General features: G+C 40.2%; 1 protein-coding gene and 1 long non-coding RNA gene across 4 annotated transcripts in view; one reads left to right on the top strand and one right to left on the bottom strand.

The window, feature by feature from the left end:
- Positions 1-14,818, bottom strand: part of LOC106593431 (globoside alpha-1,3-N-acetylgalactosaminyltransferase 1) — an 83,632-nt gene that overhangs the window by 29,191 nt on the left and 39,623 nt on the right. Inside the window, exon 1 of one of the 3 annotated variants that reach the window (XM_045690178.2) lies at positions 3,153-3,447. The exons of 1 other annotated variant lie outside the window; for it this stretch is intronic. In XM_045690178.2, coding sequence (XP_045546134.2) covers positions 3,153-3,162 — 10 coding nt within the window. In that variant the 5' untranslated portion in view covers positions 3,163-3,447. Of the gene's footprint in view, positions 1-3,152; positions 3,448-14,818 lie in introns of those variants that run through there. One more of the 3 variants, XM_082958297.1, reaches the window with a different exon arrangement.
- LOC106563764 (uncharacterized) lies at positions 3,468-8,747 on the top strand. Its single transcript, XR_001319312.2, has 2 exons — positions 3,468-3,711; positions 7,794-8,747. It is a non-coding gene; the product is annotated as an uncharacterized LOC106563764 (long non-coding RNA).

The raw sequence follows: 14,818 nt of genomic DNA, 5'->3' as shown, positions 1-14,818 counted from the left end.
AGTAACTTTCTTGCCCGGAAAAGAGAGGCTGGATGTCCTCCCAAAGATATGCTTGCTGTGCATAACCTCCTGGCTGATGATATGTTTCCTTCTCTGAAGAAATCATTCAGGTTGTCCTCACAATTCTTGTGATCAGCTGCTCCTGTGAAAGGTCCTTTAGTGCACTGCGCCAGCTGCACTCCTGGTTGCGTAAGACAATGGGTCAGAAAAGTCTTGCAAGTCTTGCAGCCATGTCCATTGAGGGTGAAGTGCTTGGGCCACTAAGCCACAATAGTGTTATTGACCGCTTTGCCACCTTTAAAAATAGGAGGTACACTATGATGCGTCCACCCACAAAATAAACATCAAGAGAGAAGCAGGAGGAGACGTTCTGTAATATAGGTTGTAATATTTGTTTGGAATCTTACTTTATCAGATTTTATTCCTAATTATTTTTCAGTTTTTAAAATCGTATTTAGCTCATTAGTTGAGGTTAGATACTGTTTAAGATTTTCCATGTGTCTGAATTATTGCGTTAATTTTGAGCAACAAATTTAAATAAAGATGTTTTTCTAATGGTATAATATAACCTGCATGTCCTCACATTTCCCTCCCTCTCTCAAAATAACATCCCAAAAGTATTTTGGCTAGATCGTACAGCCATTGTTGTGCCTTTTGTTGGTGTTGGATGGATGGGGACAGAGTGGGCTTTAATTTCTTTATTTGGATAGAATTTAAGTAAGTCATATTAGATCAGTGTCTAACACAAACTATGAGACAGGTATACTTTTAGCCAACCTTGACCAAAAATAACCTTATTTTGATCGATTTTACACCCGTTGTTACTCTAAAAATACATGATGAAAATACGTTTTGGGGGCTTTAAAACAATTCCTGGGGGAGTATGGCCAGACCCCCCTAAAAGAGGCTTAGCCTCCCTATCCATGAATCTTTAGTGACGTCCCTGTTTACTACCTTTCAGACATAATGACCAATGTAATTAAAATGACGTAGTAGAATGTGAACGGATTAGGTTCATGTTCTAAAAGACGGAAGGTATTGAATTATCTTAAACAAAAACATTCAGACGTAATTATGCTCGAAGATGCCCACCTGCTGGAAAAGGATGCTTCTTGGGTGGGAGACAGATGGGTGGGCAATGCTTACTATAAAAATTTTTTTTTAAATTAATTAAAAAAGATGTGTATTCTATTTTCCAAAAGTATACATGTTCAAGTAGAAAAAGAGTTAGGACAAATAGGGGCAAATCTTGATTTTACTTGTAAGGGTTTCAGGACAAAATATTTAAGCTCCGAATGAAGAGGACCCAGGCTTCTTCCTTCAATTTAACAAAATAATATTGGATTTCGGTTATTTTCCTTTGATCCTAGGGGGGTATTATAATCAGATCCCTGATGCATTTTTACATCCAAAACTGGTCTTTATGATATATGGACTGATCAATCCAACCGCTGGTGATTACACATTATTTTAGAATAGGCACACTGTTTATTCACGCATCGAATATTGATATAATTCTCGTCATGGGGCGGCAGGTAACCTAGTGGTTAGAGCGTTGGGCCAGTAACCCGAAAGGTTGCTAGATCGAATTCCCGAGCTGACAAGGTAAAAATCTGCGTTCTGCCCCTGAACAAGGCAGTTCACCCACTGTTCCTAGGCCGTCATTGTTAATACGAATTTGTTCTTAAGGTCTACATGATGAGATTGTGACTCCAACTTTACTAAGATATATTTTTTATTTTGCCTAGTTAAATAAAATAAAAATATATATTTTAGTGAAGTTGGAGTCACGCGATGATACGGTGTTTGCTCCTCCCACAATGACTCGGGAAACCATGCAGTTTATTAGGCTACAGATTAAATACTTATGATGAAGGTGGTGAAAGTGCACGGTGATCTTCATGCTCCTTTCCCATTAATATCGAGGGTCTTATTCTTGTGACATGATGATCGATGCTTGACTGCCGGTTGACACTTATCCACACAATCTCATCATGTAGACCTGCACTGTATCTGCAAACTGTTGCACTCTAGCCATGTGCCAAGACCAGTGTGGGCACATTTGCTACTTAATGTAGTAGAATTGAAAATGCGACGGAAACACATTGAACTTTAGATTTTTATTCGGTAGGCTACATGTTGTGTGTGCCACGTCATTTATATCCGCAACAAGTCCATTTGGTGGAAACACACCACTAGTGGTATAATGGCAAAACAACAACAAACGTATGCGGAATTTAGAATATTCGTATGAAAATATGTTGCCAATTGGATGGAAACCTACAATACTTTTGGAAATCACTATGACTCTGGTCGTGGCTAAATCCGGTGTAAACAATGCACGTTCATGAGATTTGACGCTTCATAATGATGGTTGCTGGCCAGCGACCTTTACTAGGCTGTTACAAGTGTGGATTATTTTGCCATTCACTCACGTAGTAGCCTATCCCGACCAAAAGCCCTTCACCGGTCTGATCATCAATCAATGTGATTTTGTTTCACTGAAAAATTTAGTCTGTATATTTCGTTATTTGATCTCCGGCTGGGCAAATAAATGGAGGAACGAGGTAGCTAATCTATTCGTTTGCTAATGCATCACTGATCAGAAACATTTAGCATGCTATATGTAGCATAAATCAAGTGTATTATTTTACTATTGATTTGCGTATAGGCAACTCGACTTGTGAAATAGTAACACAATACTTATATACTTTAGAAAATATAGATTGCTATTATTTTCTGTGCGTATCACCCTACGCCTGATGCCAACTAAGCGTAGAATAGGCTATACGGCCAGGTGTAGCTCATTGAAGGGTTTACACCCAGGTGGTTCCTATTTGCACCAAACCTGAAATATATTTTCTTGTATAATATTTAAGTTGTATTATGTACATATAATATTATATATATTTAGTATTATACGTGTTATTGATACCCAATTAGCAGTCAATAGGGTGAACAGTCATGTATTTCCGAAAGAGCCTATTCACTGACCTCAATACATGAATGTAATAGAGATTTCATAAAATACATTCAATTAGATAGATAAAAACACTCACTCAAACTTTTCTTCACTAACTTATCTATTCAAACGTATCATATCTATATGTAAGGACATTAAATATTTATTTTTTCAATTGATTTGTACTCACTTCGTATCATTTTTACTGATGCTCCTGAAAATCACCTGGTCCAAGTTGTCTGTATAGTATAAGGTGCATATAGCTATCTATACCTCACTTTATACTAAATCTATATTTCCATTGAACTCACACCGGTCTCCAGGAGTGTGTACTTGTTCACGCCCCGTTACGCATTTAGAAGCATTGGATTAGTGCGAGGAAGGTTCCACTATATTCTTCAACTCTCACACCATAAAGTTCATTTAAAATTCACGAGCGGGGGGTGTGCAAAAGGGTAGAATATTGTTATATGATGCGAGCCTGTCTATGGTTACGGTCCAAACACTAAAAAGACACACCCTCGTCCACTTACCCTCGCCTTATGCCCTTGGGGAACCCCCTCGCCATCTTGGCGGGCGGTCCAAATGATTAGCCAAGCAAGGGAAGTTTGCAACGTAAGCCCCTCAGCCCTCGTTTTTAGTCGACTTTGCGAGTGTAGAATTATGTTCACTTCGTGTCCCGAAACTCCCCATAAGAAAAGTCTGCGAAAACTTAAAAACGACATCAATGGAGAAGTCAACATACAAGTGTAAGTAAAAACGAATGCAAATAAGTTCAATGTTGCTACTACGTAAAAAGTAATTGTTTTTGTTTGGTTAGCTTTTGGAAATTGTAGAAATAAAACATTTTCCTTCTTCAGAAGTTCCAGCTAGGCAGGCTAACGTTAGTTAGCTAATTAATTTGCTAGCTATTATACAGTAGGTGTATATTAATAATTATATATTTAATGTAAGTAGACATGCACTCATAATTGACTGTAGCACATATAAAGCACCCACAAGCTACCGGTGGCTGAAAACAATCATCGCGGGATGAATGAGTGACGAATTTCCGACCATTTATAAATCCTTCCTTCCTCGTCAATTTAACAAATAATAATAATAATAATAATATTAACAAACACGGGGAGTACAGGAAGTACATGTGGGAACACAAGTATATATAAATAATATACAAAGGATAATTTGGCTAGGGGGTACAATATCACATTACACAAGGACCTTAAGGGACATACATACACTTATAATTCTAACAGCTTTTTTGTTAGTAGAGTATTTAATTGTCTTAAAATATTGTTCAATTTATTTTTAAGGTTAGAAAATGTGGTGTTTTGTTTGTAAATTTACATTTGTGAATATGAAATTTGGCCAAAAGAATAATGAAATTAATTACATAAAAATGTTTCAGCTTATTTCTATCGAAGGTAAAGAGTCCAAGCAGTGCATCTCTCCACAATAGTGTAAGATCTTCATAAATGTGTTCAATTATAAATCTACTGATGTCTTGTCACAGTTTTCTTAAATGAATACAATGCCAAAAAAGATGCAACACTGTTTCTGGGTGGTCATTACAAAAGGAGCAATTTGAGTTTGTTTTCCTTTAAACTTCTTCATATAGTGGTTGGCAGGATAATATTTATGAAAAATTTTAAAGTACACTTTAATTTTGTTAACAAGTAGGTATGTGTGTGGCAACATCCAAACTTTTTTCCAATAAATATTATCAATAAATCCGTTCCAATAAGGTATAGATACAACATCCTGCTAAAACAAGGTTCGTATCGCTCTGTTGTTGAATGGACCAAAAGATAAACAAATCTTTCGTACTGATGAGTCAACAGGTTCAGCGGAAGGTAGGCTCTGAGAGTCAGGTCTTGACACGTTCCTGAATAATAAAGTAACACCTGAGGGAATGGCATCTAAAACAATTACAAAATCTTTAGGTGTTACAGGGACCTTGTAAAGTGATAAGAATTCCTTATAACTACGTTTAAAAAAACCTCTGCATTTACAAGTTGGCTTACCAATAGGATATTATTTCAGAACCAATATTCTAATAACAAAGAAGTATTTTTATACAATATCCCGATTATTCCATATATAATATCTGTGTGGAGAAAAATTATGCTCCTAAATGAAGGACCATGACAAGAAAACCTGCCGATGAAAAGCAGAAAGTTTCACTGGAACTTTGTCAATATTATGTCAAACCAACATGAAGTTAAGGCCACCAAAAGTAGAGAAGACATGATGGGGAATAACATTCCACATAGAAGTGGGGCTTCTTACGAATTGTTTTATCCAATTGATCTTAAAAGTAAAATTTGAGGGAGTAAAAGTGGTTGTTCCACAGGATATCATAAGGTGAATGCACCAATTTGTAAGTCGCTCTGGATAAGAGCATCTGCTAAATGACGTAAATGTAAATGTTATTAGGACTCCCTCGCCCCTCGTCAGAAGTCATGATACGTCATCAGAAGTGTCCACTTAATTTGAGGGCTGAGGGGATAGGGTATGTCTTTTAAGTGTTTGAACCAAGACTAAGTTGTATATGGTAGTGGTACCACTTCACAGTAAAGGACATTTAACTGGGAACTGGTGTACTGGTGCGAGGGAGCCCAGAGATCTGGGTATCCGTGTGTAACAGATGTTAATCGTACTCGCCAGTGTTTTGTTCAAAGAAATCACCTCAGCCAGCGGTCCCAGTTGAGCATTATTTATTATCTGTAGTTAAATAGGAAGCAGCACGTTAGTTGTGCAGGGATTAATGATGTTGATGGCTGTCGATGGTAAAATCTGTAGCATGAAAACAACTGTGTTAGCAGTGAGTTTGTGACCACTACGTCGGTGCATGCTAGCTAACACTTATATACAGCAATCATATACCAAAGCACATCCCAGAAAGCCCCTCAATCCCTAACATGTATAAACCAGAAATGTACAGCAAACTTGTACACACTGTAAAATATAAAAATAGAATACAGTATTCAGAACGTGACCTACCCGTTGCATCACATTTTCATACTGGGGAGACCTGACCTTCGCGATCTCCCCCTTTGTGCAAACGGAGCCAATAACAAAACGCCTTATTGTCATGGGAATTGAACCAACCAATAAGAATGCTTGAACATTAAATACATTTCTTTAGAGGCACGTGGAAACATAACCAACCCTGTTACACATGCGCCTTTCATCAATGTCTTAAAAAAAAAGTTTTAATCATTTTGACAGTAACCCTGCAAAAAGTCATTCATAAAACGTTTTAATTTCCATATGTAATAGGAAGCTAAGCATTTGTTTCTTGGACTTCAAGAATGTGACTGTACAAAGTGCATCAGGCCGTGAAAAACAAATCATCGAACTGATTGAAAGTATTGGGATATCGGTAAATAAATACTGTGGTCGAGGTTACGTGGAGCTTATTCAGATGTTCCAAAGCGCATATCAGACCGAGAGCCTAATGCTTCTTAGGTAGGTCTTTGTGAGTTGTAGGGCTCTATTCAATATGGAGCGCTAATGCGTTAAAGATTCCGAAATAGAAATGTAATGGTAATTTCCGATTGAGCCAACATATGCAGTTTACCGTGAAGGCGGTCTCCGCTAAAGCAGGAACATCGCCTTTAAATTTCAATCACGCTGTAAAACCGGTCTTCCGCAAAGCGGTTGGAATAGAGCCCTAATCTCTCCTCAGAAGCAACAGTGACAGGGATGGTCAAAAACAACTTGATTGCCGTGGCAACATCTGGGAAACTAGGAGGAAGGGAGTGACGCTTCAAATACAGCAGTTCAGCAACATCTTTAATCGCCGGCCACAACACATTATGGAAAGAGATTAACTGTATGAATCCAATTTTAATTGTCACATGCTTCGTAAACAGGTGTAGACTGACAGTAAAATGCTTACTTACTGCCCTTCTCAACAATGCAGAGAGAAAAATATAAATAATAGAAAGAAAACACCAAGAATAAATACACAATGAGTAACGATAAGTGTACCAGTACTGAGTCGATGTGCAAGGGTACGAGGCGATTGAGGTAGATATGTACACTGAACAAAAAATATAAACGCAACATATGAAGTGCTGGTCCCATGTTTCATGAGCTGAAATTTTTTTTAAAAAAAAGAAATTTTCCAAACGCACAAAAACCTTATTTCGCTCAAATTCTGTGCACAAATTTGTTTACATCCCTGTTAGTGCGCTTTTGATCCTTTGTCAAGATAATCCATCCACCTGACAGGTTTTGGCATATCAAAAAGCTCATTAAACAGCATGATCATTACACAGCTGCACCTTGTGCTGGGGACAATAAAAGGCAGTTGTGTCACACAACACAATGCCACAGATGTCTCAAGTTGAGGGAGGTGCAATTGGCATGCTGACTACAGGAATGTCCACCAGAGCTGTTGCCTGATAATTGTATGTACATTTTTATACCATACGCTGCATCCAATGTAATTTTAGAAAATTTGGCAGTACGTCCAACCGGCCTCACAACTCGCAGACCATGTGTAACCACGCCAGCCCAGGACCTCCACATCCTGCTTCTTCACTTGCTGGATCATCAGAGGGGGTGCTGAGGAGTTGTCTCTTTTGTGGGGTTAAACTCATTCTTATTGGATGGGCCAGGCTCCACAATGGGTTGGCCTGGCTCCCAAGAATAAGCTACCAGTGTCACACCCTGATCTGTTTCACCTGTCTTTGTCTCCACCCCCTTCCAGGTGTCGCCCATCTTCCCCAGTGTATTTATACCTGTGTTCTCTGTCTGTTGCCAGTTGATTTTGTTTGTCAAGCCCACCAACTGTTTTCCCCTTGCGCTGGTCTTTTTCTAGTTTTCCCAATTTTGACCATTCTACCTGCCCTGACCGTGAGCCTGCCTGCCGATCTGTGCCTTGTCACACACCCGTGGATTATTGACCCCTGCCTGCTCTGACCCCAAGACTGCCGGCCGTTCTGTACCTTGTGGACTCTGATCTGGATTACTGACCTCTGCCTGCTCTGAACCCAAGACTGCCTGCCGTTCTGTACCTTGTGGACTCTGATCTGGATTACTGCCCTCTGCCTGCTCTGACCCCAAGACTGCCTGCCGTTCTGTACCTTGTGAAGTCTGATCAGGATTACTGCCCTCTGCCTGCTCTGACCCCAAGACTGCCTGCCGTTCTGTACCTTGTGGACTCTGATCTGGATTACTGACCTCTGCCTGCCCTTGACCTGTCGTTTTGCCTGCCACGTTCTAGTAATACTTTTATTAAAAGTGATAACCAGCCAAACAAGCTTGTAAGAATTGTACTTAAAACCACCTTTCTACTCATCTGGAGGTTGAGCATTTGTTCATGTCCATCTCTGTAATGTGTATGTATCTTTGTAATTATATAGGGGAGACCAGGAATGGTTGTAACACTTCACCTTTGTCAGTTTCTCAGATTGTATCAAGTTTTGAATACACAAATGTAAACAAAGTACCTACATCTGTCCTTTACAAATTGGTGTGGTTATATGTAAATCAAACTGCAAGTTAATGGTATTACATTAAATACAAGGAGTGAAGTGTTACAATTCACCCCATGGTCTGGGTTAGTTGTAACAGAATGAAAAAGTGCATAAACCATGACATGCAACTAATTATTGAATGCCTTAGAGACCATAAGGGCAACATTACATTATAATATTTTGCTTGGCAGAAAAAAAATGGACCTGCCTAAAACAGCTGGAAAGAACATAGCACACACACGTTTAGCCTAGTTATTGTTTGGTTGAGAGAGGGTAAAATAAAAATGTAATTTATATCTTTGCCTTCTGAGCACTTGAATTTTTTGATGCTCTTTTTCCAGTGCTTGCTTGTTTTGGTAATAATTGCAGTCTTTCTCCTCTTCCTACCACTTGTATTTTCCTGGTCCCTGGGGCTTACATCAACTGGGTTGTAATCAGGTGTTTCCCAGCCATAGCCTGATACATGTGTGGAGGTGCCATGTGAAGTGGCTGGCGAGGCGGCCCGGGTGGCAGCCGGAGAGGCGAGGCTGGATAGCAGTGGAGATGCGGGGCTGGATAGCAGTGGGCACAGTGGTCTGAGTGGTGGCTGAAGAGGTGACCTGGGAGGCAGCTGGCAAGGCCAGTCTGTCAGCTGGAGCAGGGCGATCAGTGACATGTGAGGGTGCAGTCACGTTCCTGAAATACATCAGGGTTGTATAGCCAAATACTGGTTCACCTGAACCCAGCCTGTACATTGGTGGGTGTTGTGGCACCTGGTAGTGCTATTTTAGACAAGGCCTGGAATGTCATATATGGTCTTTCCAGGGTTCATCTTCATCCAGGCATCACGTTTAGCACAGTATTCTCCCTGTACACCAAGTCAGAACAGTAGGATAAATAACAGCTGCTCATAAGCAGAAAATGAATGCTCTCAATGAACAATATTCGATGATGACAGTTCTCTAAAACAGTCTATAGTCTACATGTGCACCACCAAGTCAAAACAGTAGGCTAAGTTGAGGGGGAGACACATAGGCTACTAACAGCTTACTACACAACATACACTTAGTGTTAGTTTCTTAGCTACAGTATACATATCTCCCTGGCACATCACTGTTGCAGAGGCATACAATACATATTTTTGGACTCACCGGGGAGTGCTAAAGCATTAATTATGTCAGTTCTGATTTTCTACATTAAATTACATTTATCTCTGACATCTGTGGTCGTGTCTGACATTACATTTACATTTTAGAAGACGTTCTTATCCAGAGAGACTTACAGTAGCGAGTAAATACTGTACATGTTCATATTTTTTTGTATTTGTCCCCGTGGGTATCGAACCCACAACTTAGGCGTTGCAAGCTCCATGCTCTACCAACTCAGTCACATGGGACCCCATATTCAAATCTAATGGGTTGTTGTTCTCAATGCATTTTGCTACACCTGCAATAACATCTGCTAAACATGTGTTTGTGACAAATAACATTTGATTTCATTTGATTTGAATGGTTCGGTGTCCCGGGCACAGATTAAGCCTAGTCCTGGACTAAAAAGCTCTTTCAGTGAAGAATCTACATGGGAAATGACTTTTAGTCCTGGACTAGGTTTAATCTGTGTTTGGTAAACCGGCCCTATAGAACGGTAGAACAGCAGCAGTAGTAGAGGACTGAGTTCAGGAGTGCATCGCCAGCCATGGTTGAAGCATTTCAACCATACCCTCGCAAAACTGACCATCCTACCGATCCTCGACTTCGGCGATGTCATTTACAAAATAGCCTCCAATACCCTACCCAATAAACTGGATGCAGTCTATCACAGTGCTATCCGTTTTGTCACCAAAGCCCCATATACTACCCACCACTGCGACCTGTACACTCTCGTTGGCTGGCCCTCACTTCATTCTCGTCGCCAAACCCACTGGCCCCAGGTCATCTACAAGACCCTGCTAGGTAAAGTTCCCCCTTATCTCAGCTCGCTGGTCACCATAGCAGCACCCACCCGTAGCACGTGCTCCAGCAGGTATATCTCACTGGTCACCCCCAAAGCCAATTCCTCCTTTGGCCGCCTCTCCTTCCAGTTCTCTGCTGCCAATGACTGGAATGAACTACAAATATCTCTGAAACTGGAAACACATCTCTCTCACTAGCTTTAAGCACCAGCTGTCCGAGCAGCTCACAGATCACTGCACCTGTACATAGCCCATCTATAATTTAGCCCAAACAACTACCTCTTCCCCTACTGTATTTATTTATTTAGCTCCTTTGACCCCAGTATTTCTACTTTGCACATTCATCTACTGCAAATCAATCATTCCAGTGTTTTACTTGCTATATTGTATTCACTTTGCCACTATGGCCTATTTGTTGCCTTTACCTCCCTTATCTCACCTCATTTGCTCACATTGTATATAGACTTTTATTTTTCTACTGTATGTTTGTTTTACTCCATGTGTAACTCTGTGTTGTTGTATGTGTCGAACTGCGTTGCTTTATCTTGGCCAGGTCGCAGTTGTAAATGAGAACTTGTTCTCATCTAGCCTACCTGGTTAAATAAAGGTGAAATATAAAAATGCGGTGCCTCCACCTAATACGCATAATCACGTGAACGGTTAGATAGGCAGGCTTGCACTCCTTGTGACTAATCCATTTGTTCCATTGTGCCAGGCAAGCTCAATCAAGACCAGATAAAAGTATTTTAAATTATTCCAAATAGTATTTGAACACAACCAGCCTCATCCCATATATAAGGATGATCCAGACTGCTCTCTGTGATCCCCGGCACACAAAGCTCAACTATTGATTATGCCTAAACCTACATTTTTAGACAAGAAAATTATTTTACCTGGGCAACAGCAACACAGTGCAATAAGGAATGTTTTGTTATCAAGTGAGTACACATGTATTGTCTATAGGCTGTAAACTGTGGTGATTTTAAGATCATTTGAATAACCGCTCAAACATTTTGTTTTGTTTCATGTCGAAATAACTGCATAGCCTACAGCCTAGTACTGATCATGCAACCATTTGGATCAGTTTGGGTCTATTCTCGACCGTTTAGAAAGTCACATTAGCAGTTCACTCATGGTGTATTTTGTCAGAATGTAGCCCGGTGTTATTAAGATAGGCCTACTATTGGAAAATACTGCCTTCTTTCCCACTCCATTTTTGCCCCCCTCCCTCCCTCCCTACATCTACCCCTAATTCCTCATCTGAAATGTTTGTTTATGGTAACCTCTGTTAAAAACCTCTTCAGCGTCTCGTCCCGTCAGCAGGATCAAAATCCAGGGAAAACTCCTAGCGACATTAGCATAACGAAATGTAATATTTTTATTTTTTCAAATATAGGACTGTCTCATATCGTTTTATAGATACACCTCTCCTGAATCGACCCACGTCGTCCGATTTCAAAAAGGTTTTACAGGAAAAGCAAATCATTAGATTATGTTAGAGGAGTCCATCGTAAAAGCAGCAACATAGCCATTTTCCGACCAACCACATGCATCACAAATAACCAAAAACAGCTAAATGCAGCACTAACCTTTTACAAACTTCATCAGATGACACACCTAGGACATCATGTTACACAATGCATGCATTCTTTTGTTCAATAAAGTTCATATTTATATATGAAAACAGCATTTTACATCGGCGTCTGACGTTGACTAACTATTTTCCCGTCAAATGCAATCCGGGGAAACAGAGCTACAATTTTACTGAATTACTATTCGAAAACATGTTTAAAATGTAATATTGTCATTCTAAGATTTATAGATGAATATCTCTTGAAAGCACCTGTCATACCAGATTTAAAAATAACTTTACTGGGTAATCACACTTAGCGATAAAAGGGGATGCGATACTCAGAAAATGAGCTAGTAAATACAGCTCGGCGCCATCTTGGAACAATCGCATATCACATCTAATGTTGTATAATATTGTCAATAATCCCTTACCTTTAGTTGTCTTCATCAGAAAGCACTTCCAGGAATCCCAGGTCCACAACAGATGTATTTTCGGTCGAAAAAGTCCATCCTGTATGTTCCATTAGCTTGCTGTTGTTAGCGCGTCTGAAGGCTGTATCCAACTACTCTGCCGTGCGCGCCACAGCGTTTCGAAATAAAACATTATTTTCCCATTTAGGTTCGTTCAAACATGTCAAACGTTGTATAACATAAATCTTCAGGGCCTTTTTCAACAAGAGAGCCAATAAGATTCGAGGGGGATGATTTCATTGTGTTTCAAAACGTTTCCAAAGGTGGGGGTAGACAGGGCCGCCGGCGTCATAATGGTGATGGCCCTCCCCCTGTGACCAATTTCCAACGCGTCTCATTCACTGAGTTTCGACAGTAGAAGGCTCAAAACACTTTGTAAAGACTGGCGACATCTTGTGGAAGCAATAGGAAGTGCTCAATGAACGATATCTCACGGTGTGAATAATAGGCAACGACGTGAAGTTGAGTCCACAATTCAGAATTCCACTTCCTGGTTCAATCGGTCTCGGGGTTTTGACTGCCATATGAGTTCTGTTATACTCACAGACACCATTCAAACAGTTTTAGAAACTTTAGGGTGTTTTCTATCCACAGGTATTAATTATATGCATATCCTAGCTTCTGAGTCTGATTAGTAGGCCGTTGAAAATGGGCACGAATTTTTTCCAAAATGCGCTGTGGCGCCCCCTATGCATTCATTATATTAGTCATTTACCGTTTGGTCTCATTGTTGGAGTGGATATGTGTCTTGCAGAACTCACAACCTATGCTACACTTGTGAGAAACACGTTTTTGTTTTTCATCACATTTACAAGATTTGTCAATTTATTCATTGTCTTTTGTTTGAAACGCTTCTGTCAATGTTGAGTAAGGACGCGAACCTGATTACCGTATAGCAGTTGGACTAGTCTACCTGATCTGCGCACAAATGTAGACCTATAAAATGTTCCCATTTGGGAATGGCTGATTTAGTATTTCTTATTGTCTTAACTCACCACTACTAATGAGCTGTGGTGCTTCTCAAAGTTAATTCCCTTCACCTGAAACAGCAATTAAACGAAGTCTTTTTTTTTCTAAGAATCAATTGAGAATGACAATAGTTACTCAAAGTATTTGAACAATATTTCCACCCCTCTCTCTTTCGATAACCACTTGGCATGAAAGGGAAAAATGCAATGCTCTGATCCAGTGGAAATGTCAAAAAACCTGTACTTCTTATCCCATGCACAAAAAAATAGTCTACAGCTGTGTCTGTCCTGAGCTCATTGGCGTGCGTAGCCAATGTGATTTGTAGGATATTTATTTTTTAAAATCAGGATACTTTCTACCTGCAGGCTTCAATGTTTTTATTTGTTGGCTTTATGCACGTTATTATTACATAGTTGGCTATAGTCACTTGTTGGCTGAAAATTCAATCATCGCGGGATGAACGAGTGACGAATTTCCGGGCAAGGGTGATCCATTTAAAATTAATTCCATCCTCCCTTGCCCTGCAAGTATATTCTCGTCAGACGTCATGATACGTCTCAGAAGTGTCCATTTAATGAGGGCGAGGGGATAGGATATGTCTTAAGTGTTTGGAATGCAGCCGATAACGCCTGGGGAAAGAACCAAAGGGAGTGACAGATATAGATAGGGGAGGAAATGAGGAAGGTGATGGAGTCAAAGTGAGTCTCATGAAGCGCAGGTGTGCGTAACTGGTGGCAGGTGTGCGTATTAATGAGTAAACTGGCGACATCGAGCACCAGAGAGGGGGAGCGGGAGTAGACGTGACAGGCTCTGTCTTGGCTGCATTTCAAACTAATAAAAGACACACCCTGTCCACTTACCCACGCCTTATGCCCTTGGGGGAACCCCCTCGGCCATATTTGTTGTCAGTCCAAATGATTAGCCAAGCAAGGGAAGTTTGCAATATAAGCCCCTCAGCCCAGTTTTTTTTTTTTTAAAGAAGTTTGCAGTGTACAATTATGTTAACTTCGGGTCTGACAAATTACTCAAGGGCTGCATTCCAAACACTTTAGACACACACCCTATCCCCTCAGCCCTCAAATTAAGTGGACACTTCTGATGAAGTGTCATTACGTCTGACGAGTATACACTTGCAGGGCAATGGAGGAAGGAATGAATTTTAAATGGACAGCCCTTGCCCGGAAATTCGTCACTCGTTCGTCCCATGGCGATTGTGTTTTTAGGCACCGGTAGCATGTTGTTGTTTTATATGCACTAAACAGGCCACGAAGTGAACATAATTGTACAATCGCAAACTCCATTGAAAACGAGGGCTGAGGGGCTTACGTTGCAAACTTCCCTTGCTTGACTAATCATTTGGACCGACACAAATACAGTTGAAGTCGGAAGTTTACATACACCTTCGCCAAATACATTTAAACTAAG

Source organism: Salmo salar, chromosome 11 (genome assembly GCF_965601325.2).
Source record: "Salmo salar chromosome 11, fSalSal1, whole genome shotgun sequence".
Lineage (NCBI taxonomy): Eukaryota > Metazoa > Chordata > Actinopteri > Salmoniformes > Salmonidae > Salmo > Salmo salar.
The sequence above is the reverse complement of the archived record's forward strand: the minus strand, read 5'-3'. Positions and strand labels throughout refer to the sequence as shown.